The sequence below is a fragment of the Phoca vitulina genome, unplaced genomic scaffold, assembly GCF_004348235.1.
Source record: "Phoca vitulina isolate PV1807 unplaced genomic scaffold, GSC_HSeal_1.0 scaffold20, whole genome shotgun sequence".
Taxonomy (NCBI): Eukaryota; Metazoa; Chordata; class Mammalia; order Carnivora; family Phocidae; genus Phoca; species Phoca vitulina.
Window position 1 is genome coordinate 30065633 of NW_022589723.1, and position 24132 is coordinate 30089764.

At 44.0% G+C, this 24132-nt stretch overlaps 1 protein-coding gene and 1 pseudogene across 13 annotated transcripts in view; both read right to left on the bottom strand.

The window, feature by feature from the left end:
- Positions 1–213: 213 nt before the first annotated feature.
- The window catches only part of CSNK1G1 (casein kinase 1 gamma 1), a 186409-nt gene continuing 162490 nt past the window's right edge, over positions 214–24132 (bottom strand). For 5 of the 13 annotated variants that reach the window (XM_032418022.1, XM_032418023.1, XM_032418028.1 and 2 more), the window contains one exon: positions 11138–13953. In XM_032418022.1, the coding sequence (XP_032273913.1) occupies positions 13720–13953 (234 nt within the window). In that variant the 3' untranslated portion in view covers positions 11138–13719. Of the gene's footprint in view, positions 6474–10508; positions 10533–11137; positions 13954–24132 lie in introns of those variants that run through there. The other 8 variants (XM_032418030.1, XM_032418025.1, XM_032418029.1 and 5 more) reach the window with 2 other exon arrangements.
- Positions 21701–22630, bottom strand: LOC116640796 (annotated as a pseudogene).

Genomic DNA, 24132 nt, shown 5'->3' on the forward strand with positions numbered 1-24132 from the left:
TCTAAATGTGAAGTTTTTCCTCTCATGATGATCTTAAAACATGTCTTCTGCTTACTTATCTACCAGTGAAAAAAACAAATCAAGTAGTAATTGAGTAGTAACAAAAAATTGGAACCAGCCAATCATGCCGATTGACAGTTGTTTTATGGATATATATATATATATATATACACACACACACACACACACATATACACACACACACTTGTGATTTTATAATTGCACATCATAGTTTTATCCTCTATCTGTATAGACGTTCATTTGGTAGAGCAGAATTACAAAGCTATTCCAAAGCTGTTCCACAGAGTAGATCTTAACTTCCCGATGTTCTACCACCTAAGAACCACAGGGATACAGGAACCAGTATGTGAGTCATCAATGTCCAAGTTCTGCCAGGAATATTTAAAGTGACTGACAGGAGACAGCAATGTTCAACCCAAAGGAATGAAGCAAGAATGCCAAAGTATCAGGCATTATATTCATTCGTTGGAGCCCTGAGTCATATCAAAGTTAATCCTAGCCAGATTCTTAGTTACAAACGAACCAGGGGAAATTAAAACCAGACAAACCAACCAACTAACCAAAGAAAATTAGTCAAGAAAGGTAAGACATTTTATTTTACATACAAAAAAGGGTGCAAACAGTCCTTTCTTCCCCAGATTGGGGAAGAGGTATACTTAAAGATCACATTTGTGTTTTCCATGGTGCCCTAGGAAATGGGCTACTCTGAGATAACATATCAAGACCCATTTTCCATTTTTTCCAAAAAAGGCTACTTCCTCTGCAGAGGAGTTTCTCCTAATGGTGTACAAATCTCTCTCCCGGAGGAACCATTTCAAATACACTTGAAATTGACATTCATGTTTAAAAATACTACAAGTTTCATTTTTCACAGCTGAGCTTTGCGACCAGTGCCAGGGTTTATGAAACAACATCACATAAAAAAAAAAAAAGGCATTTAACAATAATCAGACACATTCACACAGCAATTAAAACTGATTTCCACAGCTGATTTATACATCATCTAGTCTTAAAAAAATTGCAATCAACATCCCAACATCTTTTTAAAAGTACAACGGGCAAAGATTAAAGAAACAAACAAAAAAATATAATAAATTAGAGCATGTAATATATCCAATGGGAATTGATGAATCAACATTATTTTCCATTGGGGTGGTTATATTTTTGGTTTCATCTCTGTCTTTTCTGCTGTTTACTCTTCTGCTCGATAAATGGGGCTCATTCCCAGAGCCAGCTTGCTGTGACACTAATTTGAGAAGCTCACTTGTTACTTGTTTACTTCTGAGAATATTCAGTAACACGTGGTCCCAGCAGCCTGGGCTGTGAGTCTTTATGGAAGTGAAATGCACAGATGAGAACGCGCCCGAGCGCGCGCACACACACGCACACACACACAGGCATACAAGTGCAACCACACACACCCATCTGTAAATATATTTCCTCCCAAAGAAATGGCTCATCTCTCCTGAGACATTCCTAAGAGATTGACAAGCCTCTTAAAAAAAAGCTTTCGGTGCAAGGGCTGGCCTGGGATTTGGTCTGGAGCTCATGAAGAGGAACACTGAAAATGTCTCACCTGCCCTGAAAGAGGGGGTTTGCAGGGAAGAGGCAGTCGGGACAGCCGTCCTCTCGTGTGTGTTATTGGGATGAGTGCACGGCACCCCCACTTATTACCATGGATAACCCTCTGCTCTGAGACTCTGAAGGTGGTGATGGCACTGGAAATATGATTGTGAGGAGAAAGAGGAAAGTAACAAAAGAAATTCTGTCCACAGAACTGAGGTTTCTTTAGAACATCAAGTTTGGTAACGAAACTAAAAACATACAGAGTACACGTTCACTTTTTCCTTTGTAAGCTGATCTACAAATACTGGAGTGGACGTCCTGGTTGCTTTTTGAGGAAATCTGTCAAATACTACTGTCTATATCCAGGGAACCTACTTACTATTTTGAATACAATGGAGAAACCTATTCTTTTGCACTCAATCACCTGCAAAAGGAGTTATGAGAAACATGTTTTTAAGACTGCTTAATTGATCGAAGACTTCCAAGATTCTTTATTTGTGGCTAAAAACTGCTCAAAGCTCTGCAAACCCTCACAAGGGCCGTGGTTTCCTCTTTTTCTTATTCAGAAACAAAGCCACCCCTCCCCCCCCCTCCCCCAAACAAGACAACAAAACCATAGGAATCTCATTTCGATTCCTGCTGACCCATCATAGGGAAGACTGGGAGTCCCTGGCCATCAATCTCTAGACAGGGCTTTCCCGGAAGCCTGGAGTTGGCAAAAGCGAGAACCCCAGAGACAAGTGCCTGTTGCTCAGATGGCCAATCCAGACGGGGTGCCTCGTCACGCTGGCTCCCTAACGGTTGCTGGGACTCATCTGCGCACCCCGGGGCAATGGCGGGGATGGCGGCAGTGGACTGGCAAAGGCAATGTTGGCCGGATGGCGCTGCAAGCTCCCAATCTGAGGGACTCCAGCCCTAATGCGGCTGACACTGGAGACGACATTGTCAGGGCAACTCACTGGGGATGCAGAACTGGTTTAAATATGAAAATGGAAGAGGTGACTGGGACACACAGGAGGCAGGTGGAATCGGAAGAGATGCATCAGAAGAGTAAGTTCCTTTGTGATGCTTTCTGGGCTGCCATGGAAGTACTAGTTTTTGAGAAACGCAGGCCATGCTTGCTCACTGAGAGGGGGAATAAGTTCTATCTTTTGCATACAAAAAAGTTAAGGCTATGGTCTTTAGTAACCACTCCGACAGACATTACCAACACTGTATTTCTGACCTTAAAGATGGTTACTCACATTGAGAATCAACACTGAATATGCACCATCAGTGCACACTTCCAGTGAACTAAGTTGGGATATCGAGGCGATGGACCCTCTTCGGCTGCCGGCAGGGCCGTTTCTTTGTACCTGCAGTTCATGGACATAAACAGGCAAATCAACACCACTATGAAAACCCCAGGATCCTGCCGTCTCCTGTTGTCCCCGCATTCCAGAGTGAACTGGAGCTTTAACTGGAGGGCAGCCTAGTCCCTTGACTTGTACCTCCTTAGACCCTGTTTACTCCTAGACAGACCCAGTGCAGCAGAATGTTCATGAAGGCGGTCACAAGAGCACAGCGGCTGCTGGAACACTGCCCTCCCTTGCAGAGGAGTCCAGAGTGAGATCCCTGGGAAACGGCAGGGTGTGTGTGGCAAGTGATCAACCCTTACAAGGCCTGACTGCGCAGACGCACGTCATCCTCTGGTATACGAGAAGGACCGTTTATGCCTCAATCTGCTCAGGATGCAATGCCAGAGGGGCGCAGGGCTCAGGAGAACTCCTGGCGGCATATATTAAGGGTTTTTTTAAATGAACAGATGCTGTTAGTACTTACTGCTAACTCATAAGCAATTGCATCAATCCCAAAGAAAAAGATCCCTAGGCACCATGTTGTGAAATGGAGAAAGATCAAAAAACTGCAGTGAGTGGACTGGGGTGGCTGGTGGGTGGAGGGAGTGCCCAGCCTCGGGGGGCTGGCTGAGGCACAGCGCTAAGCACCTAGAGCAGGCGGCCTGAGGGGGGGCCCTGATGTGCTGGTGGGGATGGTACTGATGGCCAAATTATTCCTTAGGTAGTCTTTTTATTTACTTTTTAATTTTCAGGAAGATCACAATAGAATCTCTCAGGGGTCTGGGACCATCTTGGAGTGCTAATGGCCTTGGAAGAATCACCATGACCTTTCGTTATGAAAATCAAATACCTAGTAAAGAGATTTGTGGGGGGCAGAGAAAGAACAGTGCATTAGGAAGGACCCCCCATAACTGCTTAGGTTTAAACCCCTCAAGAGCTAGCCTTTAAAAACATTTAAGACCAAAAAAAGTCACAAACCCAGCTGCAGGGGGGCCTGCCCTGAGCCAAGCTGGTCACTGCCTTTGCTTTTTTGTGGAAGCAGAGGTGGGGAGGCACTTAGTGGGTATGGAGTGCCAGGATGCTAGAGGCTTTGTCACCATTTCCCCTTGCCCTCCTTTGAGAGACAAGGCTTTTTCTAGACAAGGTATAAGGAAGTTAAAGTTTCTATACAAGGAAGTTTGAGTTGCCCAAGTGCCAACTGAGAAATAAGTTTCCATGATGGTGCCTTAACCACTAGGTAAGATCAAGGAAGCAATATTCAAAATCCTTGTGGAAAAGGGATGTGACACTGTGTCTCCCAGCCACTCTGTTTTGTATACAGGAAAATTTCTTTTAAAGAAATGAAATATTACAATCTACACATGAGCTAAGCAGGCCTGAAGCCAGTAAAGTGATACTTCCTAACCAAGGCCCAATGGAACAGTTGAAGCCCAGTAACTCTGATCCATGCAACTGCTGCTATTTCTGCTCCATGTGAGATACATCAAGGGACTTGTCAAGACATGCCAACTACCAGAAAGTATCCCCACATCCTCCAGTCCAAAAGATGGCCCACTACCTCAAGCCAGAGGCAAATGATTTTGTTCCCAAAACCACCAGACTCAGTCACCAGCCACTGGTCCTCCATGGTTAGCTCTCTCTACTCCCAGACACAAGGCCTTGTTCCCTGACGTGATTCTTTCTCCTCTATCACATCTGGAATGAGGTCACTGTTTGCATAAGCCACCGAGCTCAAATGAAAATTGAGCACAGTAAGATAACTCCATACATTGATGACTTTCCAAGCAGTGAATGAAGAACCAAGACCCTTCATGGTAGTAGGTTAGGTGACTATCCCACATGGGAAGGCAAATAGTGGACTGCGGAAAACATGCTTTCAATACGCGGCCATCTTATTTGGAAGGAGTCTACATCCAATTGAGAAAATAATTTCAGACCTTTCATTTCAATATCCTTTCCCCTGGAATTTTCCAGCACCAACCAATCTTATCCTCCTGTTCACGACAGCTCCACGTGCTCAGTCCGGAGCCTGCTGCTGTGGACCTACTGGGAGAAGATCTGCAGGTGCTTGGTTTCTGGTAAGGCAGGCCAGACCAAATGCCATCACTCAGCTACCGGGGCAGACAGTACACACTGGTTTTATTTACTGGCCCTATGATGCCAAATCCTGAGGTTCTTCTGGCAGTTGGAAGGCAGGCTCACTTTCCTCCTCTTCTTGTCCACTAGTGGCAATATGGCGGTGGCTCTTTCATCATGAATTTTGTCCCCCAAGTCACTAAGGAAGTCACATGGCTATCTAGTTGGAAGTCCCTGGCAGTGGAGGAAACTGATTATTTCCAATTTTTTTGTCAAACATTTTCTTCTCCTGGTCACAGTCTGGCTTGGCTGGCTTATCCCATGTGCTGGAGAGCAAGGCAGTCCAAACTGTAGGCTGATGAGGTCAAGAGGCTCTGGGAGGGACATTCTTCAGCAGCTGAGAAGATGAAGGAAAATTCAAGTATGTTTCCTTGCCAACCTGAGTGTTTACTCAGAATGACACAGAGTTTGGCTTCTTCTCTTCTGGGTGCTGCACACCCAACTTTTTCCACTGAGAATGTCCTCTGGACCCATGTTCTCTCTGAATGGCTTGGGTGGCCCCATCCCCCTCAAAACAGAAAAAAGTAAAACTCCCGATATAACCAGACACAATATGCATCTGCCGTGTTTTTTGTTAAAAAAACAAAACAAAACAAAAAACAACTAAAAGTGCAATAAAGTCAGTTTTTTTTCCTTTGATCAGAACAATTTGCATTGTCCTACTACCGTCTGGAGAACAGAGTTTGCTTGTCAAGAGAGCGAAGAATGCCAACACTCGGGGACAGTAGACTGCAGATTTCTCACAGCTTGCGTCCGACAGTGTAACTTCACAGGAAGAAGGGAGGGAGGGAGGAACCTGCACCCCGTGGCCAGCTGGGGACGGAGGCTGCACAGGCACAGAGGAGGAGGGAGCCTTACTGCCAGGCACGCCTGGTAGTTGGAGAAGGTTCTTCTCCCGCCCAGGCCTGCCATCTTCCCCCTGCCTTCTTGGCCACACCCCCAGCCTCTGGAGTTCCTTCAGCAGACAAAGCCTTTAACGCACTAGCTTTTATGCTGGAGAGCGTTGAGGGTGGGGCAAGAACCAGGAGTAAACTACCGCGAGGGAAGAGCATAGTAGTCCTTGAGTTTTTGTGAATGACACCTTCACTGTAAACAATAGGAAGGAGAGTCAACCAGGCAGCTCCAGGGGCAAGCAGTGGCCGGGCTGCCGCTCTGGGACCTGCTCAGAGCTCTAGGCAGGCGGCGGTGGCCACTGACCCCCCGGGCCCTGGCTGCCCACACTGGCTCCTTCTGGGGGCCTCTGTTTTCTTCTTTTTGGTTTGGATCTCCACGCTCCCCCACAGAGGAGTCCCTTCCAATGAAAAATGGCAGGAGCTGCAGGTGCAATCGAGGGCCTGAGGACTCCTGGGAGGCACTGGTCACTTGTGGCGCTGGGCAGTCTTCTTCCTTTTCCTCTTGAAGAAACAACAGCACCTGGAGCACAAGGAACATGGCAAGTCAGTGCGGGAGGCCTGCACCTTCGGACAGCTGCTGCCTGCTTCTGCTGACTGCGGGGGCTAGGGGCGGGGGGTGGACTTTCCCCCTGGCACCCACCCACAGGGCCACCCCCAGCTTCAGCGCACACACTGGAAGCAGTCGGCAGTGTCTGCCAGGAAAGCCAAAGGCAATACTGCTTCATTTCAATCTGCAGCTACCAAACCTCATCATCAAAAGGCTGCAGGCTAGGCAGGGCCGAAACAGGCATCTTTGGAAGGAGGAGGAAGAAGGCTTGTTTCCCAGTCTCCCACTCAGCCCACATAGCTCATCTCTAGCTAGAACCAAGGCTGGGGGGTCCTCAAAGCTGCCTAAGACTAGCCTGCATTGCCGGCCCCTTGAGACAGAGAGCAAAATGACTGAATGTTGCTTCAGTAGCCGGCGGGTATGGAGCTAAACCGAGGCAAACAAATCCCCCACAAAATATGATTGGAATTCTAGCAGAAGCTCATGATGCCGCCAATGAAGGATTAAGGATTCTTTCCATCCCGCATCCCCAGCCCCAGCCCCACCCAGCTACCCCGAGCAGGCAGGTGGAACCCCGAATCTTGTAAGAACTGTGAGCCCAGATCCCCTGACTGAAATCGGCACAGCCCACTTTTGGTTTGGAGGGGACCGGTGCCAAAGCCCAGGAGCTGACCATCAGCAAGCGCATGGCTGCAGGGTCCTCAGCTTAGCTACTGAGACTGCCGCTGCTGGGCCAGACAGGGCTAGAGGACTGGCCCTTGTGTAGGGTGGCGGTCAGGGCCTACTCCCCTCACCCGCCCTCCACGTGCTGCTCCCTGGGCAACAGCCCTGAGCCCAAGCATCCCCTCCTTACTCCTGTCTCTGGAATGGGGAGCAGCTCTCGCTGAGGCAGTGACTAAGTAAAGAAGGGCTGATGAGGGCCGTGGCATGGCTGGTGCAAGAGAGAGGTCCTTCCCAGGAAGCTGGCAAGTGGGAAATGAGGATGTGAGCGCCACAAGGTGTGGAGGAGTCAAAGATGCTAGATGGTGGAGGGGAGTCAAGCTGCAAACTTGACCCTTGAAAGGAAAGCTTTTCAGAGAAAACTGTCTCTGCTTCTCTTGCTTAAATCCCTTTGGGCTTAATGCCAGGGCTATTCATATGAAAATAAAATGAAAATAAAAAACTCCTGCTTACTTCCCATGCCTCCACTGTAGCTAAGATTCTCTCCTTTTTTCAGTCTGACCCCTTGGTATTTCGACACCCAATGGACAGGTTATTAAAAATTTGGAGGTCTCTTAGAATGTAGAAACAGACATTTATACAGGTAATGATAACCTTTAACTATATCAAGATGTATCAAACATGAAAATTTTGGAAACAGGACCTTCTTAAGGGGGTCTTAAAAAAGATTTTTCTGATGATATCAATGACTTTTGTGAAATACTACTTTTTTTTAAGTTTATTTATTTATGTAATCTCTACCCCCAACACAGGGCTCAAACTCATGACCCCATGATCAAGAACCACATTCTGACTGAGCCAGCCAGGTGCCCCATGAAATACTATTAATGGGTGTGAATACAGTCACTAAACAAAGTGGCATGTGTATTTGGAGACTGAATAAATTCTTTTAAATAAAAATGACCAATGCTTTTGATTGTTTAAGATCGTCTTCTCCCTGGAGAAGACTTCAAGGAAAAGAAAATGGTCTTTTTCTATTATATATGTTTTAGAAAATGGACATTTCCAAGTTGAAAGTTCTGAAATTAATATTAAACAAGACAAATTAAATCTCATGGGAGCACCAGTATTTCAATGGAGTTACCTGCTCCCTGTTAACCATGATTTTCAGAGACATCACTAACATTTAAGTCAATTTCTATTCTTCTTCTTTATTTTTTTGGAGGATACTAAAATGAGAATTTTGTGTTTTTAATAAGAGCAATCACAATGAAGTCTGAAATACTATTTTGGTCCATTTCAAATTATACTATTTTACCTCCTTCAAGGCAAGTCCTAAGAATTAACGTCTGCTTGCAAGCACATCATAACCTGATGTGCCATGCCGAATTCGCCTGACTGGAGGGGAGTGGGAGCTGCGGTTCCGAGGCCTGGAGTTTTTGCTAGTTACAGTACGGAACACTTCAGCAGGAGCGGAAGCTTCTCATACTTCCAGCCATGAGGAAACAGGCCCCACACCCCAGACCAAGCCCACTGACTAACTCCATACAGATGTCTTACTCTCCGAAGAGAAGGAAGGTGAGTGATGATGAACCCTTCTTGTGTCGTAGGTTTTCTTCCAGTCAATTCTTTGATTGGATGACTAGAAGTTCTTAACATGCTGGAGTCAGAATCAATCCAGTCTCCCTACTCACAAGCCACCACGTGCTCTTTGCCCAGACCTGTAAGCTCCCTACCACGTGCTCTTCGCCCAGAGCTGTGAGCCATTACCTTGCCCATGCTGCTCTCTTGCTACGTCCTGGCCCTCTCCCCTTCAGCTATCCCTTTGCTATGCTTCTCTTCCTGAGTGTACTTTTACATTCTTCCCTTGCTCTGATACCTGGCTCAAGCCCCACCGTATCTGTGAAGCCTTTCTTGACCATTCCTGTCCACAGTGACCTCTTGGGGGGTAATAACAAGTGTCCTGGAGAACTACTTGTCCTTTCAAGTATATATGTCTTGGCTCTACAACAGCTAGATGGCACCTAAGCTTTTTGGAGTACATAAGCTAGATGGTACCTAAAATCTAGGGGAACCTCCTAGAGTTCTAAGCAGAGTTGGATGAGCACACAGCAGGCCCTGTATTTGCAGTCAGAATTATGCAACTGACATCTCACAGGAAAATATAGACTATGACAATGTCAGATTTACACAGACATGTTTACTAGATAAACAGGCCAAATGTACTCCTCAGTACCATAAGGCTACACATTCTATTTCCATAAAACCCATTTGTTATCTTCCACATAGCCCTGTCCCTGGGGAAACCCTGTAGGCAACTTGGCTTAGACCGCTGGGGTTCAGAAACTGGTGTCCAACCCAGTCCCTGAAGACAAACAGAAACAAGGTGATCATAGAGTCCGGCAGGCTGTTATCACCATGTAGAACATGACCCCATGCATGCAGACGATGTGGGGGAGTTCTCATGCCAGACTGCGACAGACCAACTAGCTCAGAAGCACCTGGAAGGTCACAGGCAGCAGCTGAGAAGCAAGCTGGCGAGGGGGCTCTTTCTTGTAGCAACAATGTGCCTCACTGAACGTGGATTCTCTAGGGCTTCCCCTCCCATGCAGCTCCTGTTGTTCCTAAGAATGCACTCAAGGAACCTTTACCAGGAGCAGAAAAGACAGGCTCCAATAACTCATTAGCTGAGTCAGCCCCTGACCCACTGAATGTACTCTGACAGGAAAAAAAAAAAAAAGACAATAAACAAAAAACAAACAAAAAAACCCCCCCAAACAACAACAACAAAATGTCCATTTCTCCCCCCAAGAAGGAGCTCTTTTTGAGAGACTCATTCTATAGATGAAAGAACCAGCTGAATCAAAAAGAAAAGTCACGGATTTTTCCCAAAGCTGCCAATCTGCAGGTGAGAGACCAAGCCACAGAATGTGAGCTTATCTGGCAACAACTACCCTTGGCATTGTGAATGATAATCTAAACAACTGATAGAGTAACCTTGTCCTCCTGCTCTTGTCCCTCTCTGTCTGATCATCTCTGGCCTATTAATTTGGGAGACAATTCACTCAGCTAAACATAGAAAGGGAATTTTGGATACTGTGGGGTATTGTTTCAACAGGAGGAGACAGCGATGAGATGGGTTTGAAAGGAAAGAAGGAACAGATTAATTCCTGGGTGTAGGCCTGCCCCATCCCCACCTTGTGGATCTAGTTCCCCAGTCTGGGTGGTTATGACACAAGGCAGCGTATGGAAGCCATTGAGTGTTCCTAAGGCATGTTGTTTGGTTGTGCCAATCCCAGCCTAGTCTGGTCCGCTCCCCTAGCATGTGGACTGGAGAGAGGGACTCACCACAGGTTGAGCATTTTCAGGCAGCTACAGAGTGTGTAAAGAGAAAAACACAGAAAGGAAGAGAGAAAGAGAGAGAGATTAGTCCACAGAGGTGAGGCGGAAGCGACTCCCTGTGAGCCATGCAAACATGCAGTATGTGTCTGCGTTTCGTTTCTTCCTCTGTCAAGGTAGGGTGAGTATGCCCAGGCCACTTGGCCCCCACACTAAGGTGGAGGGGGCAGGCGCCTGACAGAAGCATCCAGGAGGGAGCGGGATATCTCAGTGAGGGGAAAGGTAAAACAGAAAGAGTTGGTGGGAGCCCCAGAGTGGGTTTTCCTGGGCAACTTCCAGGAAGGTAGCAGGAGAAAGAGGAAACGATCCTGCCTGTAAGAATTCAATCAAGCACCAAGTGAGCCATTTTGGTTCCCACACGAAGTCTTACTGTACGATGCGAAGCTGACCTCCTAACCATTCTGAGAGAAAGAGAAGTCGCTAGCCTTTCTACAAAGCTGACATGCCTGACCAAAGCAGCTGGTAGTTACTGCTTCCTCTAGAGGGGGGAGAAGGCTTCAGCAACACTTTATTTTAGTAGGAGCTGAAGCAGAGCAAGAAGGGTCACTGCTCTGGACTAAGGTAAAACTGCCCGGAGAAGGGCCTACATCCCATTCTTGTTAATTCCCAGGAGAAATTGCTAAGTTATAGCTAAAGTCAGTGGATAACCAAAAACTCCTATTTTTACTATATTTTTACTATAACAAAAATCAACCAAAAAGCTGCCTTGCCTCACCACCCCCTTCCAATCATATTTAAACAAGGACATGTGTCCCAAGCAGAAGAAAAGGGCAGTTAGATGTTCGTTTCGTATACAGAACAAAAACCAAGACCCTGTTATCTCTCTCCTCCTTTACACAAAACAAGCTGGGTGAGGAGCCTAAACTTTTTCAAAAGCTTGGAAGTGAAGGTTTCATGTATCTCCCCAGTCCCTGGTTGAATCTTAACATAGGCAACAGCCCTCTTTTTCCCACAAGCAGGCTGCATGGACAAAGGGCATCACAGCTGCGTGCAATGAGGGGTTGTTTGGGACGTCTCATGCTTCTCTAGCTGTGACTTCTCCCCATGAAAATGGTAGAGCAGGTGGATTCATGGCTACCCCTCCCTCCCTCCAAAACACAGAGATGGCCAAGAAGAAATACACATGGCTGTGCTGACAGTTCCCTGGGCAAGATGGATTGGTAGCTCATGAAATCACTAGGGGAATCAGCACACAAAATGCCCTGAGCTTTGAGCTTTTGGATGACATTTGGGCAAATACAACTGCTCCCCTCTGGTTTCCACACATTTCAGAAGGCCCAAACCTGGAACTAGTGGCAAAGAGGCCCAGTATCCTTTTCACTAAATGGGGAGACTTTAAATGCTCTTCACGTCCTAGAGTTTAGAATATACCAGAACAGAATTCACCACATTGCAATCTCTTTGTGTGAACAGCCCCATATTTTACACACAGGACACAGACACCACACTCACATACACAATCAGTGTACACATTTACCAAAACGAAGTGAGAGAATGGGTTCAAAAGATAAACCTGTATAGGACATACTATAAGATGAAAGCCCATTCAATCTTGGTATTCAAAGTACACTATGAAATCCAGAACTAAATGCCTAGCCTTCAAAGTAATAGCCACAACATGAACTGGGAGCGAGGTGGGGTGGGAATGGGTACAATCATCTTTCAAGCCCAGACAATGTTTAAACCAGAACATGCTTAGTGCCCTGAGCCCTGATTCCCAACGTTGGCCACACATTCGAATTATCTGAACTCTAAAATTTCCTGATGCTCAGGCCATAACCCCAGATAAAATCAGAATCTCTGGGGCCAGGATTCAGATATATATATCTTCTAACATGCCCCAGGTGATTCCAAAGTGCAGCCAAGGTTGAGAACCCAGAGGATAAGGAGTACTATACTCTTTATTTGGGAGAATGAAGTTTTGTCACGGAAGCTGAAAAACTGTGAGTACCATTAAAAGCTCCAAAGTCTCTGAGAATAGAGAGCATGTTTCCTTACTAAAAATGGTCTCTTCCCAGCATTAAAAACTCCCCCTGCCTTCCTTACTTATCAGGGCCTTATAGAAACCAGGAGAGGAACATCTGAAGCTGCCTACAGTCAGCAGGAACTTGACAAGAGAGAGTCCAAGTCATCCTTGAGTTGCTTTTTATCTCCTGGGTAGGAATCCCCAAATCCTGGCTTTCTAAGGAAAGGACCTCTTGGAAGCAAAGTGAGCTTATCATACAGATGGGCAGGAGACAAGCATGCAAAGTGTAGCTGGAAGAAAGAATGCAGGTCTTGACTGGCCTCCCACCACCTCACACCCAGAGGTGTAAGCACATTCTGGCGGGTACTGAGGCCATGTGGGGGCCCAAGAGAGCACCTGGGACACAGTGTCACTCTTCGTACGTTGTCTGCTTCTGAGAACAAGATACTGGGATAGCCTGAATATTCTCAAAGGGTTTATAAGAAAGGTCATCCATATCAGGCTTGGCAGCAGTTACTGGTTTGTAAAGGACTTCTCTCTCCCTACCTCATGTCTTCTTGGAGTTTAAGTCTGGATTGGAATTTGGGATGGGGAAAAAGGGAAACAAGTGATCGAAATGCTGCTGTTGCAGCAGAACTGGTAGCCCTTCCCCCTTCTACCCCATATGCTGAGAGTTTAACCACACGCCATGCAGAGAGCACCCAAGGGCTGGTGGTACGGATAGGGCAACACATTCACAGGCAAGAGAAGCAGAAAAGGGAATGGACTCACCCCTCCCCGATACGGTGATTTCCTCTCCTCCCAAAACTCTTTCTCACAGGTGTAGAAACTATCTTGCCTGACTTATCAGAGTCTCTCTGAGTCCAGAATCATTTAAGTGAGAACACAATGGCCCTAAAACCCTTGGCTCCAGGACTATACATGCAGAGTTCTTAAGCCAAGAACCAGAAATCAAATGCTGTTCAGTATGGCCCATGATAAGCAGATTTTTCTTTGTATCCCACAGGGAGCAAGAAGCTTCAGGGTACCCAAGAGGCTCATGACTACTATCCGTTTTACCTCTTATACCATGATTCTTTCAGTTCACTAGGGCTTTTGCCCCATGTGGACTAGAAAAATGTGATGGTCTTCCCAGAAATCACAGCTAAAGAAGGGCAGAAGCAGCCTTAAGGTACCATGCAAAAAATAAAATGGTCAAAGGAAGAAAGCTGAGGACACAAGCATGAGGAATCCAGTCTGAGATGAGCAGCACATAGAAAGGAAAAGACAGAGAAGATTTTTCAACCCAGGACTCAAAAACCCCCTCGAAAGATGAACGTACTTAGCTTCCTCGACTACCTCCACCTCGGCGTGAGCTGTGATTGGTGCATTGGAGTGGGCTCCCGTGGGGTCATCGACATTCAGCTCTCCATTGGTTGAGCTAACCACCTGGAACAGAAAGACGGAGTGTGACAGATGCCATGGCAATAGGAGCCTCCTGCCAGCACCAGAGAGGGTCCCTAGGGGAGATCTAGTCTCTGACTTAGGTACTAACCAGGCAATGTCTGGAATGCTTGTCTTCCTGAGCTGAGGGGCCAAATGTCCTCATTTGGTAAGGTTCCCAGGACCATATCATGTGAGAACACAAAATGCAATGATGTAATCATATAATAGTAACTTCCATACTGAATCCCTACTCTGTGTCAGCACTCTGCTACACTGCATGTGTGTGAATTTAATCTTCACAAAAAGCCTGTGAAAGAGGTCATGGTACTCTCTTTCATTCCACTTCTCTCAGTTTCTTATGCTAGAATTATAAATAGACTCAGTGATGATATTGAAAAAAAATTCTAAAAAGGAAATCAATAGTGGGCATCAGAAACTATAAGCAATCACACTTTCCTTCAGAAATTTCTTCATGGCTTTGACCATTGGTTTGAAGTTACTCAAACAACAAGACTGCCGCATCCTCTCTGGTGAGAGGGCAGACGGTAAGGAAACGCTTTCCCTTGGAAGACCAGTCTTATTTCAACAACCTTTATTTCAGGTTCATTGTCATCCCATTTCTCACTGATGGTCCCCGAATTGTAACTGAAGGCTCTCACTCCTGTCATCTGGTTAATGTGGACCCGATCAGGCTTCTCTTGCTTGTGCAGCTGCTTCTGTCACCTGGTTTCATTTCCAGCACATGATTCCTGCTTATGTGGGTGCTGGGAAGTGGGAAAAGGGACCCCGCTGGATAAACCACTCTGCTGTTAAAGACCTTGGCTGAAACATGGGAGAGAACCACAAAATAGGATAAACGATATCATATGCCCTTGGGTAAGTAACTTCATCTACTTGAGACAGTTTCTTACAGGTTGATGTGAGGATTACACAAGCCAATGTACGAGGTGGTGTCTGGTATGACACCTGGCACACAATACGGTAGCAGCACATACACAGTAACTAAGATACGGGCTCCAAGGTTAGTCAGCCCTGGGGGTGAACCCTAGCTCCATCACCTACTTGCTGTGGGTCTTTGGGCAAGATCCTCAATCTTTCTGTGCCTAAGTTTCCTAAGTAAAATGGGGAAACAATGCTGCTTACACCTCATAGGGTTCCTGTGCAGACAATCCACACAAAGTGTTTAGCCCAGTGCCATGGTATATGGAAATGGCTCAGTAAGTATTCATACTGCTGTTATTCTCCCTCCATAAATATTTATTCTTATCTCCCTCTAGAGCTGCTCCTCACCAGCAGCTTATTGGAAAAAATTTCAAGCATAATCATAAAAAGGCAGGAGGAAATGTTCAGAGTAAGGGCTCTTTGGGGGTATTTATTCAAAGAATAAAGGGCACACAAGGTAAACACTGTTAGTAGCAGTCTCTACTGACCATTATTTCTAAACCAGAAATATTTATTATTCTTATTGATAATACATGCTTAAAAAAATTGAAACAATGCTGTATGGTTAGTCAAAGAAACCTACAACATTAAATTTGGACTTACCCAAGGGATCTGCTAGTGATCAAATTTAGCACCTCTCATTAATGGAACCACTCAACCTTATTTATCTCCTGACAGGACATAATAAATATTATATAACACTACCTATGTAATATTCTTGCAAAAAAAAAAAGTTTTATCTGAATATAAGTATGATGGAAAATTAAAAAAAAAAACAAAACAGACAAACCCAAAATGTGGGACTTTCTATAGGACAGCAAGCCTGGACTCTTCAAAAAAAACTTCTCTGAAAAACTTTTTTCCCCCCTTTTAACACAGGGGTAAGTGTTATAGACTAAAAGAGATTAAGCGATTAAGAGATTGAAAGAAACTAAAGGGGCCTAAGAACTAAATGCAAATGTAAACCTCGATTAGGTCCTGGACCCTATAAAATTAATCTGGGGGACAACTGGAAATGTGGTAAGGACTGCAGATGAGATATTATGGAATTATTATTCAATTTCTTAGATCGACGATGGTATTGATTACATGAGAGAATGTTTTGTTCTTAGGACACACTGACTAAAGTATTGTGAGATAACATGCAATGATGTTTACAATTTACTTTCAAATACTTTAGCACACACTCCCCCCTCACCCCCCATGCCATCACCATAGAATGAAAGACATGTGGCAAAATCTTAATAATCATTCATCTACGTTAAGGATACGCACGGGTTCATTTGACTACCACCACCACCACAACCACTAACTTCTCCATAAATTTGAAAATTTCAAAATAAGAAGGGCAATAAACAGCAAAAACAAAATGTGAGGAGTGAAGGTTTACAGAGTAGAGAAGCACAGTCCCTCATGTTAATGCTGTCCTGTTAACTTCCTCAGCTTACATTTATTTCCTGGGGCACATTCTGGCTGCATGCTGGTGATCATGCTGGTAAATTCATTCTGCCAGCACAAGGGCTAGAGGAGAAATCATTGTTTCTTAATGAACAATTCAGGAATGGACAAGATGTTAAAGAAAATGTCTTGGCCTCTACTGAGACAGACAAAGCGGGAGTCAGCAAGCGTCACCACTGCCACCTGCTTGATGACTTTGGGTCATGGCGCCTGTCCACAGTGTTTCACATGTTGTAGGCTCTCTAATTTCTCTTTGCTACGAATTGCCACTTGGCCCATAAGCAGTGTCCTTGGGCAATCTAAGGAAGAAGAGGTTATTTCCATTTTACAGACTGGACATCTTGTCTGTATCAGTGAGTACCTGGTCTCAAATGAATCAGGCACAAATGGGAACCTAATCACCAGGTGTCTAACTTGTAACCTAACTATACCTAAAAATACCCTACTAATCTAGGTCTTTAGAGCATCCACTTTGGAGGCTGGAGGGACAGTCTGTCAAACCACTGAACTGCTGCCTAGACGTGTAGTGGAGTAAACGCTCCTGTAGGTGACCAGAGAGCTGGACTCCAGGCCTCACTCCACACCAACGTCCTCTGTGAGCCCTGGTTTCTAGTTCTGTAAGACCAGGCCCACAACCCTGGTCCTGTCTACCTCATAAATACTATGGCAGTTAAATACAAGGATGTTGAAGAAAATTGTAAAAAAAAAAAACAACAAAACACCATCCATAAAAAACAACAGAAAAACAAACCAAAACACCCTTATGAATGTAATGAATTATTAGTATTTTAAGCAGTGTCATTTTTATACCCTTTGTACTGAATTTTTAGTGTAATTTCATTAAAAAATAAGCTTATTTGTGTACCTGGAATGCTGAAAGTTATTTTGTTGTAATCACTATTAAAGTTAATCTGACATTCCTCTGGCTGTATCACATAAGACCAAAGTAATTAATATCTTAAAGGACTGGGGCGCCTGGGTGGCCTTCGGCTCAGGTCATGATCTCGGGGTCCTGGGATCGAGCCCCACATTGGGCTCCCTGCTCCGCGGGAGGCCTGCTTCTCCCTCTCCCACTCCCCTTGCTTGTGTTCCCTCTCTTGCTGTCTCTGTCAAATAAATAAATAAAATATTTAAAAAATATACACATCTTAAAAGGACTAAACTGAAAGAGATTAAGGTGAAGTGCTATTTTGAACTTTAGTCCTTAATATTGGTAACATCTCTTTTAATAAGTAATTTAATATTTTAAGTAAAAAATCTGAGTTACTAAACCTCGTTTTTCAAAACATGACCATGAAGAAAAACGAGAGTTATGTACCAAAGGAAGCAATACTTCAGCTGATAATCAACATTTCAATCCTACTTCTCACAACTAACATATGTGGTAGTTCCATACTTTAGCTTTCCTATCTATAAAATGGGAATACTACTGACCTCAACAAGAACTGTAATTAAAAATTATAAAGATTTGGGGCGCCTGGGTGGCTCAGTTGGTTAAGCGACTGCCTTCGGCTCAGGTCATGATCCGGGAGTCCCTGGATCGAGTCCCACATCGGGCTCCCTGCTCGGCAGGGAGTCTGCTTCTCCCTCTGACCCTAACCCTTCTCATGTGCTCTCTCTCATTCTCTCTCTCTCAAATAAATAAATAAAATCTTTAAAAAAAAAATTATAAAGATTTGAGCAAAGTAAATATTAGTTAAAAGTTAAATGTCATTCTTAAGTCTCATGCCTTTGCTTGGTCCTGGAGCTTTCTAGATACTTCCTATATATTTTAATTTAAACAACTTTGGAGTCATCTTTTTGAAAGAGAAAAATATACTACCTTCTTGAATTTAGATCTTCCATATGTGGAAGATCTATGGAAACAGTGGCAGGATGGGAACCATGGGGGCAGGGGGTCTGCCTATTAAACAGGTTAAAATGGGAGTGTCCATGTGCCTTACCAGAGCAAACTCTTCTCATCTTGGTGCTCTGCATTCCCTTCCAGGGTTGTGGTGTCTGCAGGTAAGTATGGTTTGATCACATTACCTTTGGGAAGTGAGACAACTTGAAAATATGTGGGCATCTGTTGTGTTAGAAAAGTACGGCTGATTTGGTTTGCAAAAAGCATAGCCTTTATGAGTATACACACACTGGGGGTACAATGAAAGAGGCAGATGTACTGAGGAGCACCAGAGCTTAATGTAATATTAGGGAAATGGTACACGTGCCTGTCCCCTATCCACTGTCAAGGAAGCTGGCAGAACTAAGTTTATAGGGAGTAGAGGGAGATTGCATTTTCCAGAAGTGCTGCCAGAGACTCTAATCAATTCTAATTTTATTTTATTTTATTTTTTATTTTTTTAAAGATTTTATTTATTTGATAGAGAGCGACACAGTGAGAGAAGGAACACAAGCAGGGGGAGTGAGAGAGGGAGAAGCAGGCTTCCCGCCGAGCAGGGAGCCCGATGCGGGGCTCGATCCCAGGACTCCGGGATCATGACCCGAGCTGAAGGCAGACACTTAACGACTGAGCCACCCAGGCGCCCCTAATCAATTCTAATTTTAAAGACAACCCCTCACAATGGACGACAGGAAGCACTGTCCAAATGAGCACCTCTGTGTTCTAGGAACACAAATCTATTAAACTGTCCAGATATGCCTGATTATGAGGTATTTTCCTTTTAAAATTATTTAATCTTTGCATTTTCCCCTAATTAAAAAGTAAGCATGTTTATTGGAAAAAAACAAAAACAAAAAAAATCCTAGAATATTAAAAAAGACTACCTAAAAAGTGCAAGTTTCCAGTGACATCATCACATGGATGTGGCTAGTGGGAAATTCAGTATATCTTCCTTGAGAACAAGGTTATGCAAAGTATTTACATAAAAAGACAAGTAGTAAATATTTTAGGCTTTGTGGACTATACAGTCTGTGTGGAAACTACTCAGCTCTGCCACTGGAGCATGAAAGCAGACATATACAATATATAAACAAATGAGTGTGCTTATGTTCTAATAAAACTTTATTTATAAAAACAGGCAGAAGGTGGGATTTGTCCCACTGGTTGTGTTTGCCCTCCCCTACTCTACATTGTTTCTTTTTTTTTCTTCTGCATATACTAACATATGTGTATGTTATCCCTCTTATATATATTTTTTGCATATATGTGTGAAAATAAAAATGGGGCCAAATTTCATATATTGTTTTACAACTTGCTTTTTCCACAACACATCTTAGACATTTCCCATAAGGCCCAGAGATCTCTAGCCATTGTATGGAAGTATTATGTTTGTTTCATTAATGCCGAATTTTATTTTATTTTTTTAGTTAATGGTCAACTGATAAAAAGTTAGTTGCATCAGATTTTCTGGTATTAGAAACAAGTGGCAACAAACATTCTAGAACTGCAGCATCCATAACAGTAGCTACAAGCCACATGTGGCTGCTGAACACTAAAAATGTAGCTAGTCCAAACTGAGATGTTCTTTAAGAGTAAAATACAGGGCGCCTGGTTGGCTCAGCCGGTTAAGTGGCTTCCTTCGGCTCAGGTCATGATCCCAGGGTCCTGGGATAGAGTCCCACATCGAGCTCCCTGCTCAGTGGGGAGCCTGCCTCTCCCTCTCCCTCTGCCTGCCTCTCTGCCTACTTGTTCTCTCTCTGTCAAATAAATAAATAAAATCTTTAAAAAAAAAAGAGTAAAATACACACTAGATTTCAAATACTCCATTAAAAAAATAAAATATCTTGGGCGCCTGGGTGGCTCAGTTGGTTAAGCGACTGCCTTCGGCTCAGGTCATGATCCTGGAGTCCCGGGATCGAGTCCCGCATCGGGCTCCCTGCTCAGCGGGGAGTCTGCTTCTCCCTCTGACCCTCCTCCCTCTCATGCTCTCTGTCTCTCATTCTCTCTCTCTCAAATAAATAAATAAAATCTTTAAAAAAATAAAAAAAAATAAAAAAAATAAAAAATAAAAAAATAAAATATCTCATAATTTTTTTTCAAGATTTTATTTTTGAGTAGTCTCTACACCCAACGTGGGGCTCGAACTTACAACCCCGAGATCAAGAGTCGCACACTCCACCAAATGAGCCAGCCAGGCACCCCTCTCATAACTATTCTTAATACTGACTACATGTTGGGGCGCCTGGGTGGCTCAGTTGGTTAAGCGACTGCCTTCGGCTCAGGTCCTGATCCTGGAGTCCCGGGATCGAGTCCCGCATCGGGCTCCCTGCTCGGCGGGGAGTCTGCTTCTCCCTCTGACCCTCCTCCCTCTCATGCTCTCTGTCTCTCATTCTCTCTCTCGCAAATAAGTAAAACCTTAAAAAACAAACAAACAAACAAAAAAAAAAAATACTGACTACATGTTGAAGTATTTTAAATTGTATTAAATATATTATTAAAGTTAGTTTCACCTGTTTATTTTTACCTTTTTTTGAGAAGTCAACACCTGCGGAATTTTATTTATATAAAAGAATAAAAATATCTATTTTAAAAGGATTGATTTAAACTTAGGTTTTTCAGCTTTTCCTGTTCCTTGAACATGAAACTGCCTCCAACACAGAAAGATTTAAGATAGGTAATTATTAAATAAGCCCTCTTTACCTTCCCCCTGCAAAAACACAGAGCTAAGTTCCCCATTTTCTTTATGGTAAACCAGATTATTTTCAGTGAAGAATACTGGCACTGCATGAAGCTCAAGATGATCAGATATGTTGGCAGGAAGGTATGAGCTGTACAACGGCATTACAAAAGTCCCCAAAGGGGCGCCTGGGTGGCTCAGTCGTTAAGCGTCTGCCTTCGGCTCAGGTCATGATCCCAGGGTCCTGGGATCAAGCCCCGCATCGGGCTCCCTGCTCGGAGGGAAGCCTGCTTCTCCCTCTCCCACTCCCCCTGCTTGTGTTCCCTCTCTCGCTGTGTCTCTCTCTGTCAGATAAATAAATAAAATCTTTAAAAAAAACAAAAAAACAAAAAAAACAAAAGTCCCCAAAGAAGATAGTAAAAACAATAGAAAAATAATAAAACACAAACAAATTAGGAAAATGCCGAATATTTATAGCCTCCCTCTGAAACGTGACCTATGTTCTACCTTCAGCATAAAACAAAACCAGAGAACATTTCTCATTGGGTATCAGAGATGAAGCTGGTGCCAGCCAGTTTGGGGGGACACATTCATTCCAAGAAGGGAGAAATGCACAGTTAGCAACTTGCTGGAGTTATAACCATGTCTTGGTCTTCTTGCAGTTCTGTTACTAAAAATGACACACAGTAAATGATCCAATGTGGTCTTACAGAAATGACTTGTCACCACGTTTCAGAACAAACTATTCAGAGTCACAGGCACTGGGTCTGGGAAAGCAGAGGTGGATGACCGTGCACTCAGGTGAGCGATATGTATCTTTGTGAGGTTGGAGGAGGGAAACAGGGCTCTACAGCCTGGAAGCTTCTGCACTAATGAGTCTTCTAATAGTCAGCTTGTGGTTTTTAGTTTAACTTCAGATCAATCTTGTGTCGGTTTTTATTCTTTCGTTTTTTATGGCTGCTATGATGACCCCCTAAGGAAGTAGAAGCAGCAGCCTTCTGAGGCTTCACTCCCTGCACAGATCCGTCCAGGTCCTCAGGGTCCTCCTGGCTGGGCTCATTCTCCTGATTGTGGAAGTCTGGAGAAGTATCACTTTCCGTCGCACTTCCTGGCTCCCTCTTTTCAATGAGCTGATCCCGAACTCCTGCCAATGCACTTACTGCAGCTGCTGAAGTAACCGAGGATTTACTGAAGAGCCGCTCAGCTTCCTTAAACTTCCGGTTCCTTCGATTGTTTTTGCTATTGGAGTTTTTCTGGTTGGTCAGATACCGATCCCAGCCACGAATAATATTGCCATACATCTAAGTGTCTTCCGGGTAGCTTCCTTCAAAAGCATAGATCTGTCTCTCCAAGTTTGCCAGTGTTTCCACCAGCTCGTGCTTCCGCTTCACGAGCTCCGCCAGCTCCCGACGGGTGTCCGGGATCTGCTGCGGCGCCGCTTTGTTGTGCATCGCCATGTTGGGCTGAGGCTTATTTTTACCTTTTTATTGTGATTAAATTTAAAATCACAAATATGACTCATTTCCTTTGACAGCATTGTTCTAGAACGTGTATCTTCAGTATCTGTGCATTTCTGAGGAATATTTATCTGAAACTGGATTCACTGAATTCAATATTTTAAGATTTTAAAAGATAGTGCCAAATAATCCCCTAAAATAGTTGTAACTCAGATTTCAACAAGAGTAGATAGATAGGCTATTAAACTTACAAATTTCTGTGAATGTGATAGATGAAAACTAACATGTATGTATATGTATATAAATTATTTCTACAAGGATTGGGGGAGCCTGAGTGGCTCAGTCGGTTAAGCCTCTGCCTTTGGCTCAGGTCATGATCTCGGGGTCCTGGGATCGAGCCTCTTGTCGGGCTCCCTGCTCAGCGGGGAGTCTGCCTCTCCCTCTGCCCGGACCACCCCCCCCACTAGTGTGCACAATCTTTCTCTCTCAAATAAATGAATAAAGTCTTTAAAAAAATTATTTCTACAAGGATCATTAGGAAAAATAGCAGTCTCGTTCCCCCACTCCACTATTTCCTCTCCTTCATAACGGATTCCTTTGTTTTTTACCTCCATTATCTCTAAATAACATGCATCTTGATTCTTCATTTTTAGGCATTATATTCACCTTTTCCATCCTTCTAGTCTTCCATTATAGTTTATACTGTAATTCTGACAAGATAATTCTTAGTTTTACATTAACTATTTACAGTGCCATGGAGTATATACTATGGTCCTTTCCTTCCCTGTATAATTTCTTATTCTCCTTAGAGTTAATTATCTTTTTGTTTCCTACTATTTCATTTTTTAAACCTTACCTTTTAAAATGTTTAATTGAAGTACAGTTGACATATATTAGTTTCAGGTGTACAACATGATTTAACAATGATAAACATTATAAAATGCTCACGAGTGTAGTTACCGTCTGTCACCAAAGTTATTACATTAAAAAAATTTTTTTAAAGTAATCTCTATGTCCAACGTGGCCCTGATATCAAGAGCGGCATGCTCTACCCACTGAACCAGCCAAGTGCCCCCGAAGTTATTACATCATTGACTATATTCCCTGTGCTGTACTTTTCATCCCTGTGACTTGTTTCTTTTTTTTTTTTGAGAGAGAGAGAAAGTGAGTGGGGGCTGGGGGGCAGAGGGAGAGGGAGAGAGAGCATCTTAAGCAGACTCCACGTCCAGCACAGAGCTCGATGCGGGGCTTGATTCCATGACCCTGAGATCATGACCTGAGCCTAAATCAAGAGTCAGACACTTAACCAACTGAGCCACCCAGGTGCCCCAACTTATTTATTTTCCGACGGGAAGTTTGTCCTTAATTCTCTTCACCTCTTTTGCCTCCCCTCTGGCAACTACCAATTTGTTCTCCTATTTATAAGTCAGTTTCTTGTTTGTTTGTTTTTTTGATTCCATAGATAAGTGGAATCATATGGTATTTTTCTTTCTCAATGTGACTTATTGCACTTAGCACAAAAGTCTCTCGTCTACCCATGTTGTCAAAAATGGCAACACTTCATTTTTATGGCCAAGTAATATTGCATGTGCGCGTGCACACATACACCACATCTTCTTATCCTTTCATCTATCAATGGACACTTAGGTTGCTTCCCTATCTTGGCTACTGTAAGTAATGCTTCAATAAACAGAGGGGTGCATATATCTTTTTGAATTAGTGTTTTCATTTTCTTTGGATAATATCCAGAAGTGGGTTTACTGGGT